The 20,446-nt window shown below is 45.1% G+C and overlaps 1 protein-coding gene across 2 annotated transcripts in view; it reads left to right on the forward strand.

Moving 5' to 3' along the window:
• Nucleotides 1-16,728, forward strand: part of CDR2L (cerebellar degeneration related protein 2 like) — a 28,233-nt gene extending 11,505 nt beyond the window's left edge. For both annotated transcript variants that reach the window (XM_073587961.1, XM_073587960.1), the window contains exons 4-7: nucleotides 8,062-8,210; nucleotides 9,659-9,823; nucleotides 10,104-10,374; nucleotides 10,927-16,728. In XM_073587961.1, coding sequence (XP_073444062.1) covers nucleotides 8,062-8,210; nucleotides 9,659-9,823; nucleotides 10,104-10,374; nucleotides 10,927-11,508 — 1,167 coding nt within the window. In that variant the 3' untranslated portion in view covers nucleotides 11,509-16,728. The remainder of the gene's footprint in view (nucleotides 1-8,061; nucleotides 8,211-9,658; nucleotides 9,824-10,103; nucleotides 10,375-10,926) is intronic.
• The last annotated feature ends 3,718 nt before the right edge of the window (nucleotides 16,729-20,446 follow it).

Raw genomic sequence — 20,446 nt, forward strand, 5'->3', positions numbered from 1 at the left:
CTGCGTCCCTGTCTCTGCAACAGCAGCGGCTCCATAGCGCTTCAGGGGCACCCCATACAAACCGGTGGGGTAAGCTCACAGCTGGGTTCTCATTACTCAGCTGTGAATCTATACTTCCTATAAGGCTTTCTGTGGGTTCCCTCTGCGTAGCCACCCCTGTACGATCCCTTATAGCCAGCCTCTGTGCACTATGCCGGGCTCAAGGAAGAGAACCAGGCAGGAATGTTTCTATGCATTCTGCACAGCCTGCAAAGCCACGCTCCCTAGTGGCAGCACGTATCCGCACTGCCGGGACTGCATCCAGAACTCTGGGTCAGAACCCCAGGGAGTCCCTACTGACGCTTCAGTGTCACAGGCCACGCCGGAATGGGCAACTCAGATGTCTCAGTCTATGTCACAGTCCATAGACAACCTAACTGCTACATTACTGCAAGCCCTGCAGAGTCGGGCCCCGGCTATGGACGGTACACAGCAAACGGACAGCTTGTCTCAGGAACATGCTGCTTCCGACTCTCACAGATGTAAGCGGACCCACAGGTCTCGATCACCTAAGTCGCACTATAGCACAAGGTCGTCCCCCTCTAGGGAGAGACAGCGTCATTCCAGGTCTCCTGGGCAGTCCCCTGCCACAGACAGACAGTGCAATTTACCACAGGGATCCCCCACCACAGAAGACCCCCGCCCCAGGTCGCCCTCCAGGGATCACCTTAGCGAGGCACAGGATTCGGAGGGCATCTGTGACTCCGACTCAGATAATGAAACGGTCAGGTCCGTGGTACCTTCTCCCCCTAGCAATACAGCGCTAGTTGAGGACATAATTTCTGCCATTCATCGGGTGCTAAAAATTCCAGAGTCGCCCCCGGAAGTCCCAGAACATAGGATTTGCTTCGAAAGTGTTCAAAAACCACCTAAGGTCTTCCCTAATCACGATGAGTTTGAGAAAATACTTACCAAACAGTTTGCGCAGCCTGACAAAAAATTCGCTAATCGCAAATATTTGGAAGCGAGGTACCCCTTCCCACAGGAAGACACCAAACAATGGACAGATCCACCTGAAGTGGACCCTCCGGTTTCTAGGCTAGCAGCGCAGACTTTACTCTCTCTGCCGGATAGCTCAACCCTCAGGGACGCAGCAGACCGGCAAGTAGAACGCATGGCTCGTTCTATTTTCGAAGCGGCAGGCGCCTCTCTGGGCCCTGCATTTGCTTCAGTTTGGGCATCCAAGGCCATCCTGGCTTGGGCCAAAAAACTACAAGAGGGTCTTCAGGCTTCAAATCCTGAACTCTCGGACCAAGCGGTCCAGATGGCAGTGGTAGCAGACTACATGATTCATGCAGCCCTGGATTCCGCCAGAGGTGTAGCGGGAATAGCATCTAACGCCATCACGATCCGAAGCATCCTCTGGCTGCGAGAATGGAAAGCGGATGCGGCCTCAAAGAAGTCCCTCACGCGACTTCCGTATTTTACTGGAAGACTTTTCGGCGAAAAGTTGGACACCATGATAGCCAATGCCACTGGGGGTAAGAGTACCTCTCTCCCTCAACTAAAACCGAAACGCACGTTTAAACGAAGAAACCAGACGCGATTCCGATCCTTTCGGAATTCCTCAGGCTGGTCCGTTTCGCGCCCAGTGCAAAACAGAAACCGTTCTCCACGCAGAGACAACCCATGGACTCGGCAGCGTCCGGACAGGGCTTGGCAGTCGAAAGCAGGCCAAGCGAAACCCAAGGGAGGAAAACCTCAGAACTTCACTTCATCATGACTCGAGACCTCCGGAAGACACCCCACGAGTAGGCGGCCGACTTTTACTCTTTCAGCAAGTCTGGCTGCCTATTACAGAAGACAGGTGGGTCAGGGAAATAGTGTCTTCCGGATACAAGATAGAGTTCACTTCCGTTCCACCGAACCGGTTCTTCTTTTCTGTTCCTCCAACACCACCAGAAAAGGCTCGTGTTTTCCACCAAGCGGTTTCCTCTCTCCTTCAATCAGGAGTTGTGGTGCCGGTTCCCGCGAACGAGAGATTCCGCGGATTCTACTCAAATTTGTTCGTAGTCCCCAAGAAAGGAGGCGGCGTCCGACCCATACTGGACCTAAAACAGCTCAACAATTACGTACGGGTCCGTCATTTCCGCATGGAGTCCCTCCGGTCCATCATTGCATCCATGGAGCAGGGAGAATACCTCGCCTCCATAGACATACAGGATGCGTATCTCCACATACCAATTGCTCCCGCCCACCAAAGGTTTCTCAGGTTCGCGGTCAACCAAAACCACTACCAGTTTGTCGCCCTTCCGTTCGGACTCGCCACGGCTCCAAGAACGTTCACCAAAGTCATGGCGGACACCATGGACGTCCTGCACTCAAGAGGCATCCTAGTCGTCCCGTACCTGGACGACCTCCTCGTCAAGTCTCCCACTTTCAAAGACTGCGAGGTCAGTGTCTCAATCACTCTAGACACTCTGAGTCGCCTGGGATGGCTAGTCAACCTACAGAAATCGTCGACCATCCCAACTCAGACTCTAACATTCCTGGGAATGGTATTCGACACCGCCAGGGGCCTGGTGCTCCTTCCCAAGGACAAGACACTGGCCATCCGTCTGGGAGTTCGCACATCCTCTCAGGACAATGGAAGATCCTGACTACCGATGCAAGCCTGACAGGCTGGGGGGCGGTGCACCTACATCACAGGGCACAGGGCAAGTGGTCACCGAGGGAAGTGACATTGCCCATCAATGTTCTGGAAATCAGGGCCATTCTCTTGGCACTGAGAGCCTTTCATCACTTGCTTGCAGCCTCGCACATACGGATACAGTCGGACAATGCCACGGCTGTGGCATACGTGAACCACCAAGGCGGGACCCGCAGCGCCCAGGCGATGAGAGAAGTGGCTCATATCCTCCGCTGGGCGGAAGACACAAGGTCGGTACTTTCTGCGGTACACATTCCGGGTGTAGAAAACTGGGAAGCAGACTTCCTCAGCAGGCAAGGAATGGACTCGGGGGAGTGGTCTCTCCATCCCGAGATTTTTTTACCAGATCTGTCAACGCTGGGGAACCCCGGATGTGGACCTAATGGCATCCCATCTCAATACCAAGGTTCCCAATTTCATGGCCAGGACACACGACCCGCGGTCGCTCGGAGCGGATGCCCTGGTCCAGGACTCGTCCCAGTTCCGACTCCTGTACATTTTTCCACCCCTCCCCCTAATCGCCAGGGTCGTGAGGAAGATCAAGCAAGAGGGAGTTCCGACCATCCTCATCGCGCCAAACTGGCCCAGACGTACTTGGTACGCCGACATCATCCAACTTACGGCAGACGCCCCCTGGCGTCTACCCGACCATCACGACCTTCTGTCTCAAGGTCCGTTCTTCCACCAGAATTCAGGGGCTCTCAATTTGACGGCATGGCCCTTGAAACCTGGATTCTAACCCAGGCAGGTTTTTCACCGGCAGTCATTACAACTATGATCAGGGCAAGGAAGCCTGCCTCCGCCAAGCTCTATTATCGTACCTGGAGAGCTTTCTTTTCTTGGTGCGAATCTCATGGACAAGTCCCACTCCCTTATTCCCTCCCGAAGGTACTAGGTTTTCTTCAATCGGGCCTAGATGCCAAGCTATCCTTAAGTTCGCTTAAGAGTCAGGTGTCGGCGCTTTCAGTCCTTTTTCAAAAGCGCATTGCTATTAAACCGCAAGTAAGGACTTTCATCCAGGGAGTTTCCCGATTGGTTCCTCCCTACAAACGTCCGCTGGATACGTGGGACCTCAATCTGGTCCTGACAGCATTGCAAGCTCCACCCTTCGAACCTCTTAGAGGAGTTCCACTCTCCATTCTGTCTCAAAGTGGTTTTTCTAGTGGCGATCACCTCGTTACGCAGAGTGTCGGAATTGTCAGCACTTTCCTGCAGACGGCCTTTCCTAGCCTTTCACCAGGACAAGGTGGTTCTCCGCACGGTACCATCCTTCCTTCCGAAGGTTGTGTCCAACTTTCACCTTAATGAAGAGATTTCACTGCCTTCCCTTTGCCCGGTTCCGGTTCATAGAGTGGAAAAGGCTCTGCATACGCTTGACCTCGTCAGAGCATTGCGAATTTACGTGTCCAGGACTGCACCTTTCCGGAAATCTGATTCCCTCTTCATTCTTCCGGAAGGTAGTCGCAAGGGGTTGCCGGCTTCCAAGGCTACCCTTGCCAGGTGGATCAGGTCCACCATACATGAGGCCTACCGACTTAACAGTTCCCCTCTTCCGGCCGGTATCACGGCACACTCTACACGGGCAGTAGGGGCCTCCTGGGCCATTCGGCATCAGGCTTCGGCACAACAAGTGTGCAAGGCGGCCACTTGGACTAGCCTACACACGTTTACGAAACACTACAGTGTTCATACCCAGTCCTCAGCGGATGCGAGCCTGGGTAGACTGGTTCTGCAGGCGGCAGTACCCCAAGTCTAGGGGACTGTCAGCACAATATTGGTCCACTGCTTCCCACCCAGGGACTGCTTTGGGACGTCCCAAGGTTCTGTGTCCCCCAATTAGGCGACAGAGTAAAGGAGATTTTTGTGTACTCACCGTAAAATCTTTCTCTTAGCCTTTAATTGGGGGACACAGCTCCCACCCTGTTGCCCTTACGGGCCGTTGTTTCCTGTTGAGTTCTCATATTGTTCTTTGAGCTCGTACATAGTAGCCTTCTTACAGGCATGGTTATGTTATTTGGTTACGTTCCTCCTTATGCTTTGGCACAAAACTGGAGAAGGCTGATGCCGTCCAGGGGTGTATACTGCAGAGGAGGAGCCAAAGTTAATCTTTTTCAGATTATGCATAGTGTCGCCTCCTAGTGGACAGCAGCATAACACCCAAGGTTCTGTGTCCCCCAATTAAAGGCTAAGAGAAAGAGATTTTACGGTGAGTACACAAAAATCTCCTTTTTTGGTCGCCACAACATTGCATTAAAATGAAATAACGGGTGATCAAAAGATCGTATCTGCACCAAAATGGTTTCAATAAAAACATCAGCTCGGCATGCAAACAATAAGCCCTCACCCAACCCCAGATCTTGAAAAATGGAGACGCTACGGGTCTCGAAAAATGACAGTTATTTTTTGTTTATTTTTTTTTTTCTTAACCAACTTCGGATTTTTTTTTCACCATTTAAATATAAAGCAACCTATACATGTTTGGTATCTACGAACTCGTAATGACCGGGAGAATCATAATGGCAGGTCAGTTTTAGCATTTGGTGAACATGGTAGAATAGCAAAACAAAAAACGATTGTAGAATTGCACTTTTTTTGCAATTTCACCGCACTTTGATTTTTTTTTACCCATTTTCCAGAACACTATATAGCAAAACCAATGGTGTTGTTCAAAAGTACAACTCGTGCCACAAAAAAGAAACCCGTCACATGGCCATATTGACTGATTCTGGGAAGAAGGGGAGCAAAAAAACGGAAAAACCCAAGGTGGTGAACGGGTTAATATATTTACCTACCACTGCTCTATCTGGGATCCAGTGCTGCTCCGCTCCTCTTCTCTACGACAACAGCGCAATTAGGACTAGCCAGCTAGCTCTATGCGTGAACCTGATGTCTATTTTACAATATAAACCTATGAGGCCTTGTTTTCACGCTCCACAGACTTACAATGTAAAAGCCACTTCCAGGTCATGCAGAACGAAGCTTGCCCCTTAGTCTGCAGAAGGGTGACGTCACTTAGAAGCGGAACTGAACTACATTGGTTCAGGAGATAATGGCAGTAGGTGAGTATATTAATACTCACACTACATTACATGCATATTGTCATGCTTCACTAAGAAACTGCACGGCGAGACGGATGGGAAGGGAAGCACTGCAACTAGGGAAAGATTAGGGGGACAACCCCTGAATCTTGATCTGCCAACCCTGAGCTCCCTGATGTGCCTAGACTGGTTCTTTCATCCCATGCGACGATCACGTTCCTAATCCCTGTCTTGCCCTAAGCATGACCCTGTCTAATGCGTGGGACAGCTGGAACGTTGGTTCTGCTCTATAATACAGACACAAAGGGGAAACGGATAAGTGTAAAGAAAATGGTAATCACTTTCAGTGCACCCAGACTAAGCAATTGTATATAACGGGAGAGGAAGGGTGAGGCAAACTAAAAAGGGGAGATAAGGAGAAAGTAAACACCAGACACTTCCAAACAACAATCTCCAGGGACTACTCCTAAACAGCTTCTCTTTCTACTGCTCACAGCGCCCAAACCAACTCCAAGGTATAACAAGCTATCATTGACAACTTCCCAAGGTAAGAGGTGAGTCCATATACCAGAGGGTAGTGGGCAAATCAGAACAGCTGAGAACTCATCTCAAAGAGCTCTAGGAGACAAACCAAACAGTTTAACCCTTGGGACAACAGAGCAAGGTAAATCTGCACAGCTAACTGGAAAGCAAAGCAGATCCAGCTTATGTGTAGCCAGACACCACAATTTTCTGACCCCCTATCTGCTGCAGTATCCTCCTGACATAATTAAACACTTTTTAATTATAAAATATATAGATGTGAGTGCTACTTTAACTACTTCAACTCTCTACTTACTGGTCGTCTTCTCTCTAAATTTTCCCCTCTTCAATCTTTGCTTAATGCAGCAACCAGGATCATATTTCAGTACTTTACACACTCTTAACTCATGCACTTGCGCTGTGCCAGTCATTGCACTGGTTGCCCATTTGCTGCAGAATACAGCATACACTTATTACACTCACCCACAAAGCACTCAATAGTTTTGCACCACCTAACACCTCTTTGTCTAGCACCCTACTCGTGCTCTACATTCTGCTACTGATATAAGACTAACATCCTCCATAATCCAAATCTCCCATGACTTGTCTCATGCTGCACCAGTTCTCTAGAATGCACTACCCTGGACAATCCAGTTATTTTCAGCATCTACTATTTTGAGCCTGCACTAAAAACAGTATTAGGCAGGCCTATCACTTCTCCTCACAAGTCTAACTTCTCAGTTTTTCCTTGCTCATTTTTTTTATCAAAATCTGGTCTCTTTGTTCATCTGTTTCCCAAATATTCCATGCACTCGGTGGCACTTCATATGTACTTACACAGAAACTGGCTGCTGATGGATCATGCAGCTTTATTAGTATAAAGATGACCGGACCATACACTATAAAAAAATTTTTACCCTTTGTGTCATTCCTAGATCATTATGGATTGTAAGCTCTTGTGAGCAGGGCCCTCACTCCTGTTGATTGAGTTGTTGTATTAAGTGTTCTTTAATGTCTTATATTGTTTGTTCATGAACCCTCTGATTTGTAAAGTGCTGTGAAATATGCTGGTACTATATACATTATTAAATAAATGCATGGCTATCCATTGCTTCCATCAATGACAGTCGGTCTCTGGAGGGTAGTATGTGCAGTGCTTCAGATGTCTTGGGCACTGTTATGTTAAGAGCTTCCATGGTGGTGTCATTACACTTAATGCAAGTCTTCTTGGCTTGCATGGGGTTCCATCATTGATGAGAGTTGTTTAGAGCTGATGGATAAAATTCAACTTGGACTTCCTAGCTTTTAGGAAAAGTTTCTTTAGTTTCTGTAAAAAAAAAAATAGTATATCTGTTTTCCATTCATTGACATCTTGGGGTCCTGGGGGGTTCTTAGCCACATCAGAACAGCCTAGCAGTGTTTACTGTTTTGACATAATCTGCCCAGTCATCTGTATTAATACATATCTCTTGAACCTACTTATTATGATGGAGGCAATAGCAGGACCATTTGGCTATTATTTGGACTGCCAGCAGTTCTTCAATGGCATATTTCACAAAATTTAAAAAAAAAACTGGTTTCTTTTACAACAATTTAATGCCAGGTCTGGGTGCTTACTTGAATCTAACAGTGTGGGCTTATAGATCTCCATCACCGCCACGTAACCCTTGTAACATGGCTGCATGACACTCATAAAGGTTTATCAGCAGTAAACCCATTTAATGGACATAAGATAAAACTCAGACACACTCTCTGTTAGAATAGCAAATTTTATATATTTATATATATATTTTTTTCTTTCTGGCTCCACAGTACCTAAGTAAACAGCTGGAAATGCTCCGCCAGGTGAACGAGCAACACGCTAAGGTATATGAGCAGCTGGACACTGTAGCGCGAGACCTGGAAGCCACCAATGTCCGACTTGTACAGGAAAACAAGGTGGCCCAACAAAAGATAGAAAGGTGAGAAAATAGAAAAGGTAGTAGACCCTCAAGATCGGACAGACTGCATTGTGTTACATAGCCGATCCTAAAGGGGGATTTACACCACATAATTGTTGATGAGTGTTGTTAAAACCGCTTGTATCACAATTATCTTGCCATGGAAACGGGCTGCCGGTCCCCTGATGTATGAGCAAAATTCTTGTTCATCGTGTGAAATGATCCTTTATGCAGCGCAAAAGATCGTTTTCGATGGTGCATCTTCCTGTGTAAACAGGACTCACACTGCTGAGAACTCTGACGGCCTATGCACTGGGCGATCTAGCATGGATCACTCAGCGCGCATTGTTTAATGTGGTCTGCCTGGTTAGCAGGCAATCAAATGATTAGTGATGAGCGAGTATACTCATTGCTCAGGTTTTTCCGAGCATGCTCGGGTGGTCTCCGAGTATTTTGGGCATGCTCAGAGATTTAGTTGATTTGCGGCTACTTGACAGCCTGAATACATCTGGGAATTCCCTAACAAACAGGCAATCCCCACAGGTATTCAGGCTGTCAAGTAACTGCAAATCATGCAGCTGCGGGGACACAAACTAAATCTCCAAGCACTTCCAAATACTCGGAGACCACCGGAGTATGCTCAGAAAAATCCGAGCAATGAGCATACTCGCTCATCACTACAAGCGATCTATAAAAGTATACCGATCGGCAGTCATATCGTGCCACCAGTCGGTCCATGGAAGTGGACCTTAAGGCTATGTTCAAAAGTGAGATTTTGGCTAGGACAACACGGAAATGTGTCGTATGATAGCAATTCTCAGAAAAATATGGCAAATGAAAAACCTCTGCAATTTTTCTGCAATTTGCCATAGAATAACTTGCAAAAGAAAAATAATGGCCAAACCACAGAGAAGTTGCGTGTAAGTCACTGTCGCTTGTGACCTGCATTGAAGTGAGTCACGTGCAATCGGCAAAAGGAAATCCAGCACATTTGGAAACATTTGCGACTGTCGCAGTTCACAATGCGATGTTGTAGAAAATCGTTAGATGAGATGTCACAATGCAACGGTGTTAATTAAATTTTGCACAACTCATTGCTGTGTAGCTTCAGTTTTAATACAGATGTCAGCGCTAATTCCACAACCTACATCCCATGCTGTACCAAATATGTCTGATATTTTTACATTTTGCTATATATGTTTGTGCACAGGGTGAGTTATGACTCAGATCCATTGAATTGGGCTAATTTTTATGGTGATCCATGGTTATACAAACTACACATCTGCAGCACTACCACAATATCATACCATATATCTTGTACTTTAATGGGACTTGTGAGAACATATCCTTATGTTCAGGAGCCTTGTCTGCCTAACCACTGATAACTTTTCATGGAACAGCTTACCATGGGGGGAGGGGAAATATTGCAATTTAATATCGACATGATTCTGAATATTGTGTATTTCCAGTTTGACAGACACTATAGATGGTCTACAGAAACAGGTAGAAGATCTGCAGAGGCAAATTGAGGATTTGCAAGGTCTTCAAAAGGTCCGAACCAGAAGGGAAAAGCGAGAAAGACGCCGCACTATCCATACCTTTCCCTGTGTACGTGAACTGTGCCCCAGCAGCTGGTAAGTAATAAGAGCTGAGTACTACTTGAGGGCTTTTTTTTACCATAATTGTAAATGAAAAAAACAACAATTAATATAGGGTTTGTAGGCAGATTCTCAGGTAGATCTGTGTCCCGTGAATAACCCCTCACCAATATGATTAAAAAAATTATGTATTCTTAAAGTAGAGTAAAAAATGCAGGGAAAGAATATCCCAAACCCATGTGTAGCCCGCTACGAGTATGAGAATGACATTGGGGAAATAATAGTGTTGCTGACTATGACTAATACTTGTGCACAGGTACGATGATGCAGTCAGCAAGCATGCTTCATGCTTGGACCTGTCTCAAAAGCCATTACAAATGGAAAATCAGCGTTTGCAGATGGCTGTTAGTGCACTGAGGGCGCAGGTAGCAGAGGAACGGCAGCGGAAGGAGCGAGCAGAACAAGAGTACCAAGCCGTCATCCAGGAGTATGCGGAGCTGGAGCAAAGAGCTTGTGACATGGAGAACTGTAAGATGCGCATAAGAGAACTTGAGAACGAACTGCAGGAACTACAGCAAATGAAACAAGTGAGTACATTAAGGAAAATGCATCCTGTTCATCTGTAAGGCAGGGGTTACTGCAATTATTCTGCAGCCTTGGGGTGAGTGTGTGGCTGTCACAAAAAAATCCAACATGGTTGGATTTCTTGCATGCTTTAGAGTGTCTTTATAATAAGATGGCATGCTCTATTTCTGCTTTACTGTTTATGAAGCCGACAGAAATAAAATGCGAGTCCTAAGAAAACTTAAAATAAAATATTGTCAAGTGCCGGTGAGCTTGTTGTTCATTCCAAGCGCCATTTGCTAGCTATACAATTATGAGGAAATTGTCTTTGATAAGTGTCCCCCAGTGTACGCCTATAAACGAGCTGTAATCGTGTAAGCAGGAAGACAATTACCCAAAGACAAAAGGCAATCATGGATACAACTAGGCCTTTGTATCTAAATCCTGTGAATTAAACACACAGACAATGGCTGTAGCCTAGAATAAATGATGGCAAGATGTATTCTCAGCCCCCCTTCCATAGCATGTAGTGCCTGCGCTGTATACTTATATGTCTCATCCCAATGTTTACACAGGTCAAGCGTTACCTCCTAAGCCGCGGAGATAGCCTATCACAGGCGCTGCTAGAACCCCTTAACAAGACCCCAGAAACGGATGACCCAGAGCCTATAGACGGGGACGAAGTTTTGGGCAAGAATCCAGCATCTCCAAACTCAGCTGTCAGGAAAAGCTGCAGCGACACCGCACTGAGCGATATTGTCGGGAGAGATGCTGCCAGCCGACATGAAGGAAATTATACCCTGCATGCCAACAATACGAGGCGCCGAGGGATGTCTATTCTGCGAGAAGTGGATGAGCAGTACCACGCACTGCTGGAACGCTACGAGGAGCTGTTGGCCAAATGCAGGAAACATGAGGACAATCTCTGCCACGCTGGGGTGCAGACTTCTCGTCCGGTGTCGAGAGACAATTCCAGCAGAGACCTCCCTGCAGAAGAAGTAGAGCCTGAGAGAGCACTAACACTGCAGCTGGAAGCGGCTGACCGTCGGCTGGAACAGAGTCAACCAGAGTACAAGGCTCTGTTTAAAGAGATATTTAACCGTATACAAAGAACCAAGCAAGATGTTAGTGCTGGAAAGGGACCTGGTGGCAAGTGACACCTTTGAGACCAAATTTCCAGTGTTGCTTGCACTAACCACCCCTGCACTCTTATGTATTCCCAACAGTTGCTAGTGGAGTACTCTTCTCACTGCCCATAGCAGACCCTTCTTTCTGAACACTTCTGTGCAGTGCCAGTTTTCTGAATAAGCTTTGCTATGCACAGCCAATGCATTAGTAATGTAGATGTGTATGATCTTTTTATTATAGCAGAGCTATATAAAGAAGAAAAAGGAAAGATCAAGAGCTCAGGTTCTCTTTAGACCTGTCTCATGGGTAATTGTCACAGGTTTGACCTTTACCCACCTTAGACCTTAAAATGGTTTGGGTTATCCCAGAATGAATTGGCTGGTACGCAATGTACATCATTACCTATGACTTCTAGAAATTGACATGCATTAGTTCACTTTAAATGGGGGAACACTAAGTCCTGGGCTACACCGCAACTTTTTAGTAGCACCACTGCTTGATTTTAAATAGTTGGCTACATCAGCTGTAGACAAAGGCAGTACATGGAGTTGTATGCAATTAGCTGGCCTGTGATTGCCGCTTAATAGTTAAAATCAATCAGTAGCGTTACAAAAAGTGACAATGTATCCTAGACCTAATTGCTTATCATATAGCTACAGGTAGTATATAACACTAGAGATATAAACAGTGATGTCACTGTCAGCCTATTTATTTATTAACATTGCAGGTATATAGCACACCTGTTATGTGGCGAACATTTGGTATGAGAAGGTTTTTGGATAAGTCGCTTGCAGAGATGATCCGCATCAGTGTTGTAAAGCTCTGCAGTCTGTCTCTGATCCGCATCAGTGTTGTAAAGCTCTGCAGTCTGTCTCTGATCCGCATCAGTGTTGTAAAGCTCTGCAGAGTCTGTCTCTGATCCGCATCAGTGTTGTAAAGCTCTGCAGAGTCTGTCTCTGCACTCTGCTGCTAAATGTATTGTCCTTTGTGTGTATGTGTGGACGTCTCCTTTCCAAATCCAGGTCGAGCCCTTTTAATATTGCAACTACAAAAAGTAGTGACTAAGACAAAATCTTAGCAATTTATACATTTTTTATAAACTTCAACGGGCAAGGACCGTAAACATGATCTATCCGGTACGACATATGGCAGGCATGGCCCTGTCTCTTCTAATTCACAGTGTCCTTGGACCTGTCACTGTGACACATTGCTGAGCAGACTACCAGAAAAATATGAACACTATCATCCTATGATCACTCGCTAAAAGCCATGCTTCCAGCACCCCAGCAGTAAAAAGATGCCATAGAGGTGCTGTGTAAGCCTAAACTTGTATGCAATTAGTGGGCAATTTTTTTTTATTTTTTTTTGTGTGTTGCAACAGAATTTTTTCCATTCTGGACAGCCACCCTAGGACCCTGCGTGCACATGCAAGTGAACCTTTATCTACTACATATGTTGCACCTACCAACGACCACACCATAGGTCAATCACTCGAAGAGGCCGTCTGATTTCAAAAACCCAATTTTCATAACTTTTTTGGTGAATTGTGTTAATAGACGGGTTCAGGATCTTTGCCACAGAGCAATTAGTTACAAACAGCGCCTTTTGCTCTGGAGACCATGTCTGGTCCACACACAATCTATTGAATTAAATGGACTCTGTGTAATGTTCCATTTTCCCCTGTGGTGGCACTGCAGGAAAATAGAACACTTAGGCTATGTGCACATGTGTGGAATTGCCGTGGAAATCTCAGCGGCAATTCCGCAACTCCCTGCTGCGGGAAATACGCGAGAAATCTGCATCCGTAATTTCCGCTAAAAACTAGCATTTTGCAAGCGTAATTAGCTTGCAGAATACTAGCGTTTTCCAAGCGATCTGTAGCATCGCTTGGAAAACAGATTGACAGGTTGGTCACATTCATCAAACATAGTGTTTGACGAGTGTGACCAACTTTTTACTATTGAGGCTGCCTCTGCAGCATCAGAAGTAAAAGATATAATGTTAAATAAAAAAAAAAAAAAAAACATTAAAAAATCATGATATCCTCACCTTCCGGCGTCCCCTCCAGCGTCCCCAGGCCTTAGCGATGCTCCCGCCACGTCCCGTTCCCAGCGATGCCTTGCGACAATGACCCCAGATGACGTAGCATCTCGCGAGACCGCTACATCATCACAGGTCATTGTTGCAAGGCATCGCTGAGAACGGGACTTGGCGGGAGCATCGCTGAGGCCTGGGGACGTCGGAAGGTGAGAATATCACAAATTTTTATTTTAATTCTAATTTTTACAGGGATATGGTACCCAGAGCCTGGAGGACAGTCCTCACCTCCAGACCCTGGGTACCATCTGCGCATTTTCTGCTTACTTTGCGCATGGTGGGCATAGCCACATGTGGAAAGTAAGCGGAACAATTCATTCCTATGTGTGCGGAATTCCCGCGATTCCGTAAAAAGAATAAGCATTCTGCGTATTTTTCCGCAAAGCGATTTTGCAGCAGAAAAATACACAGCATTATCACAGCATGTGCAGAATGCCATTAAACTCAATGGGTTGCTTATTTTAAGCGTTTCGCCACATAAAATCCGCGGGAATTCTGCACATATGCACATAGCCTGATTGTCAGGTTTTTCCTGATTGCTGATGTTTCCTGTGAGCGGACACTTTGTGATAAGCGAGTTGCCATACAACCCTAATAACATAAATTGATTATCCAGTCAGAAATTGATATTTCAGTTTGACCACAAAACTATGGAGCCATGAATAAGAAATAGGTTAAGTATTTTTCATTGCCAGCTAATGGCTTTAAATATCAGATATTTCAGAAATTTTTATGTTTTACATTATTTCTGGGCACATATTGGGGTCATCCGTTTGGCCAGGGTCACACATCGAAATGTGAATAATCTAACTAACTTTTATGTAACATGTAAATGATCCAGTATGGCTCTGAGTTATCAAATCATATCCATCTCTTGTTGTAAAGGGAACAGAAATGATCCAGGTTTGCGTGACATGTACTTTTAAATATTTTTGGCAGTTTTTGTAATATCTCATTATTTATTGAAAAAAAAAACATAAGTAAGCCTGCAATTTTCACGCTGGCATATTTTAAGCTCAAACTTCCTGACTTAAGAGTTTATTGCAGGCTCCATATTATCATAGTCAGTACTGCAATGACAAGTAACATCTTTATACACAGCTGATAACACAAGATCCACCAATTACAATAGGTGATGTCACAGCTGATCCTTCTCTCCGTTCCTTCACCGTAAAGTTTGCACAGGATCAGTGTACACTTCAATAAAAAGAACACCATTGTGGCTATGTACATGTATTGTTTCCTGAAACAGGAAGCATGAGTCTAAAAAAAAAAAAAAAAAAACGGCGGCCACTGTGAAAATTACAAGATTTCTATGTTTTTTATTTTTCCTAAAGATTATGATATTTAAACAAAATCCAAAAATTGATTTTGCACAAAAAACAATTTTAGCAGGAGGTCCGTTTTTTTGATTACACATCCCCTTTAAGCATCCATTTTGTCATAGACAAATTGATCCATGGTGCCTAGTTTTATTATACAATACCTTCATTTATGCCAAAAAAGTTGCAAAAAAAATATGCAGGTGTGGTTTTGGCCATCAAAGTCATGTAAAAGCCATGGAGTACATGTGACGCCGCCTTTGCAAACATTTTTTATTAAATATCCATAATGTTTTGTGGCCACAGCTCCTTTTGCAGAATTCTGTCACCATGGTAACCAACTACTAACAAACTGGACGATACTAGAGTCCTATTTCTCTCTCCATCACTCTCAAATCTTTTAATAACGTAAGAAGAGCGTTAGCAAGAAGTAGAGGAGGGATAGCAAAATAATTGTCTGATCTGGCTACAGGAGACGTGTAGGCCTTAGTAGTAGCTGCAGACACAACATGATGGGATATTTAATCAAGACTATGTTCAAAATTACTGAAAAAATGCTATTGCATATAAAATAATAAGAACAGGCTTGTACTAAAAAAATAATTTTTTGCTCACAATGTGTTAATGATTTTTTTGTATACAACTGCAGGGGTCAAAATGCACAAAAACAGAAATAAGGGTGACTGCAGACCCTGTGTCGTGCTGCATTCTTCTAAAACTCAACCCACCATGATGCCCAGTGGCTGCATCGGTATCCCAATGGATGGAATTGCAGATGCACACAGCACGGGGCAGTACCTGCAATCGCACCTGCCAACTTTGAGGAAATCACATGATGCACTGGATAAAAGCTTTGTTTGTAGTTACATTATTTAAAGGCATAACAATTGTTGGGAAAGATCATAACGGCCTGATGCCCACAAGAGCATGGAGATGTGCCATGTTACTGACGCGCTACAGAAGGTTTCTGTGTCCACATTCGAGGGGGGATTAAAACATTTTTCATGAGTGCCAAACCACAATAGTAAGTTCCATTTTTTTGGAGTTCCCCTTTAACATGTATTTATAAACTAGGGGTCAAGATGATGTACTGCCAGTCACCTGGCTTATCTGGTGGGGGTACCAATAAATCTAGTACTGGGCAAATCTTGCGTACCCCACCCGACCTCGTAATAAAGAACTTATGGGGGACATTATGCAAGCCCCATTCTAAATATGTAGATATGTATGTAAGGTCTATGGGTGACCTAGAATTTCGTCATGCACCGGGATGCTGAAGTTGGCAGATGTACCCTAGAGTATTACCAATGTGCTTGTCATCTTTGCACCCCTGATGGAGGATATTATACAGCCATGGAAAATATTACTGGCAGTTTATCAGCTTAATGCTGTCTTGGTCCAACCTTTTTCATATAAATTGTTGTCCAGGCTTGAATATTATTATTTATTCTGTAACATATAGGTAAGAGTTAGTTTATCTATTGTCACTTTTTTGTATTCTGCAAGGTACGGCAGAAAGTCCACCTGACCATTGATGTCCATAGCTTTTATGAGTGATGCTCAGGTATTGGACGCTCTTCTGCTAAGGATAGCATGTGAAGACTATTACAAATACATCTATATACATGCAAAATTCTCAGGTTGGGGCAACAGTCAGTATTAAGTGTACCCCTACTGTAATGATCTGGAATGACAGCGACATCTCAGTATTAGCCTCAAACTGGCCATCTCTGTATATGATGGCCATAAAAATGGCAACTTTAATTTACTCTTCTACGTAAAAATTGCTTTATTCTTAAGGTAATAAATATACTAGAATGTAACAAAGAATTGTGTCTGTCTCAGTCTCTTATATAAGTAATAACTACTAGACTTAATAATAACTCAGTCTTCAAGCTTGGACTTAACCTATGACATTAGTTTTAGCTGATTGTTTCTGAAAATCCTTAGGACCTAGTACAAACGGGTTCAGCCACTTTACAAAATCCACAGTCCCTATATTTTTGGAACATTTGGGGGTCCCAACATCTTCCACTCTGAATGACACATTAGAGGAAGATTCTTTCAATAATTATCTTTGAAACAAGAACATTGGACATAAAAGGGCTAAAAGGAACCTGTCACGTGAAAAAACGCTATTATCTTGCAGATATGGGGTTAATCTGCAGGTTAATAGCATTCTGTACATGCCTAGTGCTGGCACTTATAACCCCTGTTGTCGGGAGGATTTGAACTTTAGCCCTCACGGTAGCATTCAAATCTCAGTCACGGCGTCGGCGTTGGTGCAGGTTTAGTTCTGACTCTGTGTATAGAGAGTGGTGTCTCTAACCCCACTCCTGACACTGACTGACAGCTGTCCCTAATGCTGATCTTGCTGTTAGTACTGTGGACGCGGTGACTGAAACCATGTCAGTGCCATCCAAGTGATCAAATGCTGCCAGGGGGAATAAAGTTAATTTCCTCCTGGCAGTGGGGGTATAAGCGTGGGATAGTCAAATGGAATCTCATCAGCGGATAGAGATTTTGGTCACTGTCGCAGCCTCTGTCTCTACCAAGAAATTAAGCGTCATTTAATTTTCCTGCTCGCCGGGTTATCTTACAACGTGCATTGACAGTGCGCTATCTTGCAAACTCCTCACTTCTCAGCAGAGCCAGTGAGGGAGTGCACTGTCACAGTGCATCTAATATATAAAGCTCAAAGTGTGTATGTATGTGTGTGTGTTTGTATGTCCGGGATGGGCATCCGCACCGTCGCAGCTACAGCCAAAAAATTTGGCACAGTCACACGTCTGGACCCCGAGAGCGTCCTAAGCTATGTTGTGAGGCGAAATTTTAACCGCGCGCGTTCCAATTCACCAAACAATGTTGCCCCTATCTACAAACTGGGGGGAAAAGTGTGTGGGCGTCAAGCCCCACCCCTCATTGTGATGTCACAATGGCCCTATTTGCATACTGGGGAAGCAGTGTGTGCGCGCCAAGCCCCGCCCCTCATTATGATGTCATAATGGTTGACTATGAGATGGAGGATGTGTGATGAGTATATGGGCACCGGACTATGGGATGGAGGATATGTATGATGGGTATATGGGAACGGCACTATGGGATGGAGGATATGTATATGGGAACGGGACTATGGGATGGAGGATGTGTGATGGGTATATGGGCAGTGGACTATGGGATGGAGAATATGTATGACGGGTATATGGGCACGGGACTATGGGATGGCGGATATGTATGATGGGTATATGGGCACGGGACTATGAGATGAAGGATGTGTGATGGGTATATGGGCACTGGACTATGGGATGGAGAATATGTATGACGGGTATATGGGCACGGGACTATGAGATGGAGGATATATATGATGGGTATATGGGCACGGGACTATGAGATGAAGGATGTGTGATGGGTATATGGGCACTCGACTATGGGATGGTGAATATGTATGATGGGTATATGGGCATGGGACTATGGGATGGAGAATATGTATGATGGGTATATTGGCATGGGACTATGGGATGGAGGATATGTATGATGGGTATATGGGCATGGGACTATGAGATGAAGGATATGTATGATGGGTATATGGGCATGGGACTATGGGATGGAGAATATGTATGATGGGTATATGGGCATGGGACTATGGGATGGAGGATGTGTGATGGGTATATGGGCACGGGCCTATGGGATCGTGGATATGTATGATGGGTATATGGGCACGGGCCTATGGGATCGTGGATATGTATGATGGGTATATGGGCACGGGACTATGAGATGAAGGATGTGTGGGTATATGGGCACTCGACTATGGGATGGTGAATATGTATGATGGGTATATGGGCATGGGACTATGGGATGGAGAATATGTATGATGGGTATATTGGCATGGGACTATGGGATGGAGGATATGTATGATGGGTATATGGGCATGGGACTATGAGATGAAGGATATGTATGATGGGTATATGGGCATGGGACTATGGGATGGAGAATATGTATGATGGGTATATGGGCATGGGACTATGGGATGGAGGATGTGTGATGGGTATATGGGCACGGGCCTATGGGATCGTGGATATGTATGATGGGTATATGGGCACGGGCCTATGGGATCGTGGATATGTATGATGGGTATATGGGCACGGGACTATGAGATGAAGGATGTGTGATGGGTATATGGGCACTCGACTATGGGATGGTGAATATGTATGATGGGTATATGGGCATGGGACTATGGGATGGAGAATATGTATGATGGGTATATTGGCATGGGACTATGGGATGGAGGATATGTATGATGGGTATATGGGCATGGGACTATGAGATGAAGGATATGTATGATGGGTATATGGGCATGGGACTATGGGATGGAGAATATGTATGATGGGTATATGGGCACGGGCCTATGGGATCGTGGATATGTATGATGGGTATATGGGCACGGGCCTATGGGATCGTGGATATGTATGATGGGTATATGGGCACGGGACTATGGGATGGAGGATAATTATAATTTGCTATAACTAACCACAGTTACTGTAGTTACTATGCCCAGGCAGCACCGGGCTCTTCAGCTAGTTATAAATAATATTGCACAGTGACAAGATCCTACAGAACATCCATCGGAATTGACAACTGACGCATGCTCAGTAAAGCAGGAACTAGCCCAGCCCCTAAAACTGAGGTCGCTGATGACGCTTCATGTCAGGGTAGGGACAGAGGCTGGGACAGTGACCGAAGCCTCTGTTATCCCATTTGAGTAACCCAGTATTCACATTGCATCCTCAAATTGAAGCGTCATCATACAGGAAGTTGGTAAAAAAAAAATATAAAACAGAGGGAATGGTAGGATATTTTTAATTATTGTATATTAGAAAAGCCGTTAGATTATTATAATCACTCTGCCTCTATTCTCTGCTGTAATATATCCAAATGGTACAACTCCATACTTCTGCTGCTTTACCATTTTGCTGCATATTTAAATGTGCTTGCTAAAGCTTTGGTATAACTCATTTGTTGCACTGTATGTAATACTTACTGCTTTAGATCTGTGACTGGGGCCTTTCTAGATCTTATCAGGTGGAAGGTGCTATAGCATTTTGCCACATCTTGGTCTAGTGCCTTTGATCATCTAACCATCCCCTGGTGTGCTGGCCCCAGCTGCCAAATTATACCCAACCATCTCCCACAATCCCTCTCTCCTGACCCTGTAGTGTGGCCTATATATGTAGTAGTTGCTAAGGGGAAGCACGCAGTGTGGGGTACAGCACGCAAGCATCCCATAAGCAAAGCATCACAGAAGATAAGCATCCAGCAAAACGGCAGTTATACATGGCAGTTAGTCAGGGCAGGCGTCAGGTAACCCACACTTTGCTCTCCCCTTTAACCATGTGCTTTATTTTTATCCTCCTGTGTTCCCTTGCCATCCACATTCATCACCCTATCCCCCCTCCATCACGACTCATACACATCAGCCCCTCTATACTTCCTTCTCCCATGTACAGCTCCCACACACTCCTCACCTTCCTGAGAAACCTCAGCCCATCTT

The sequence above is a fragment of the Dendrobates tinctorius genome, unplaced genomic scaffold (genome assembly GCF_039654945.1).
Source record: "Dendrobates tinctorius isolate UK_male_01 unplaced genomic scaffold, ASM3965494v1 ptg000103l, whole genome shotgun sequence".
NCBI lineage: Eukaryota > Metazoa > Chordata > Amphibia > Anura > Dendrobatidae > Dendrobates > Dendrobates tinctorius.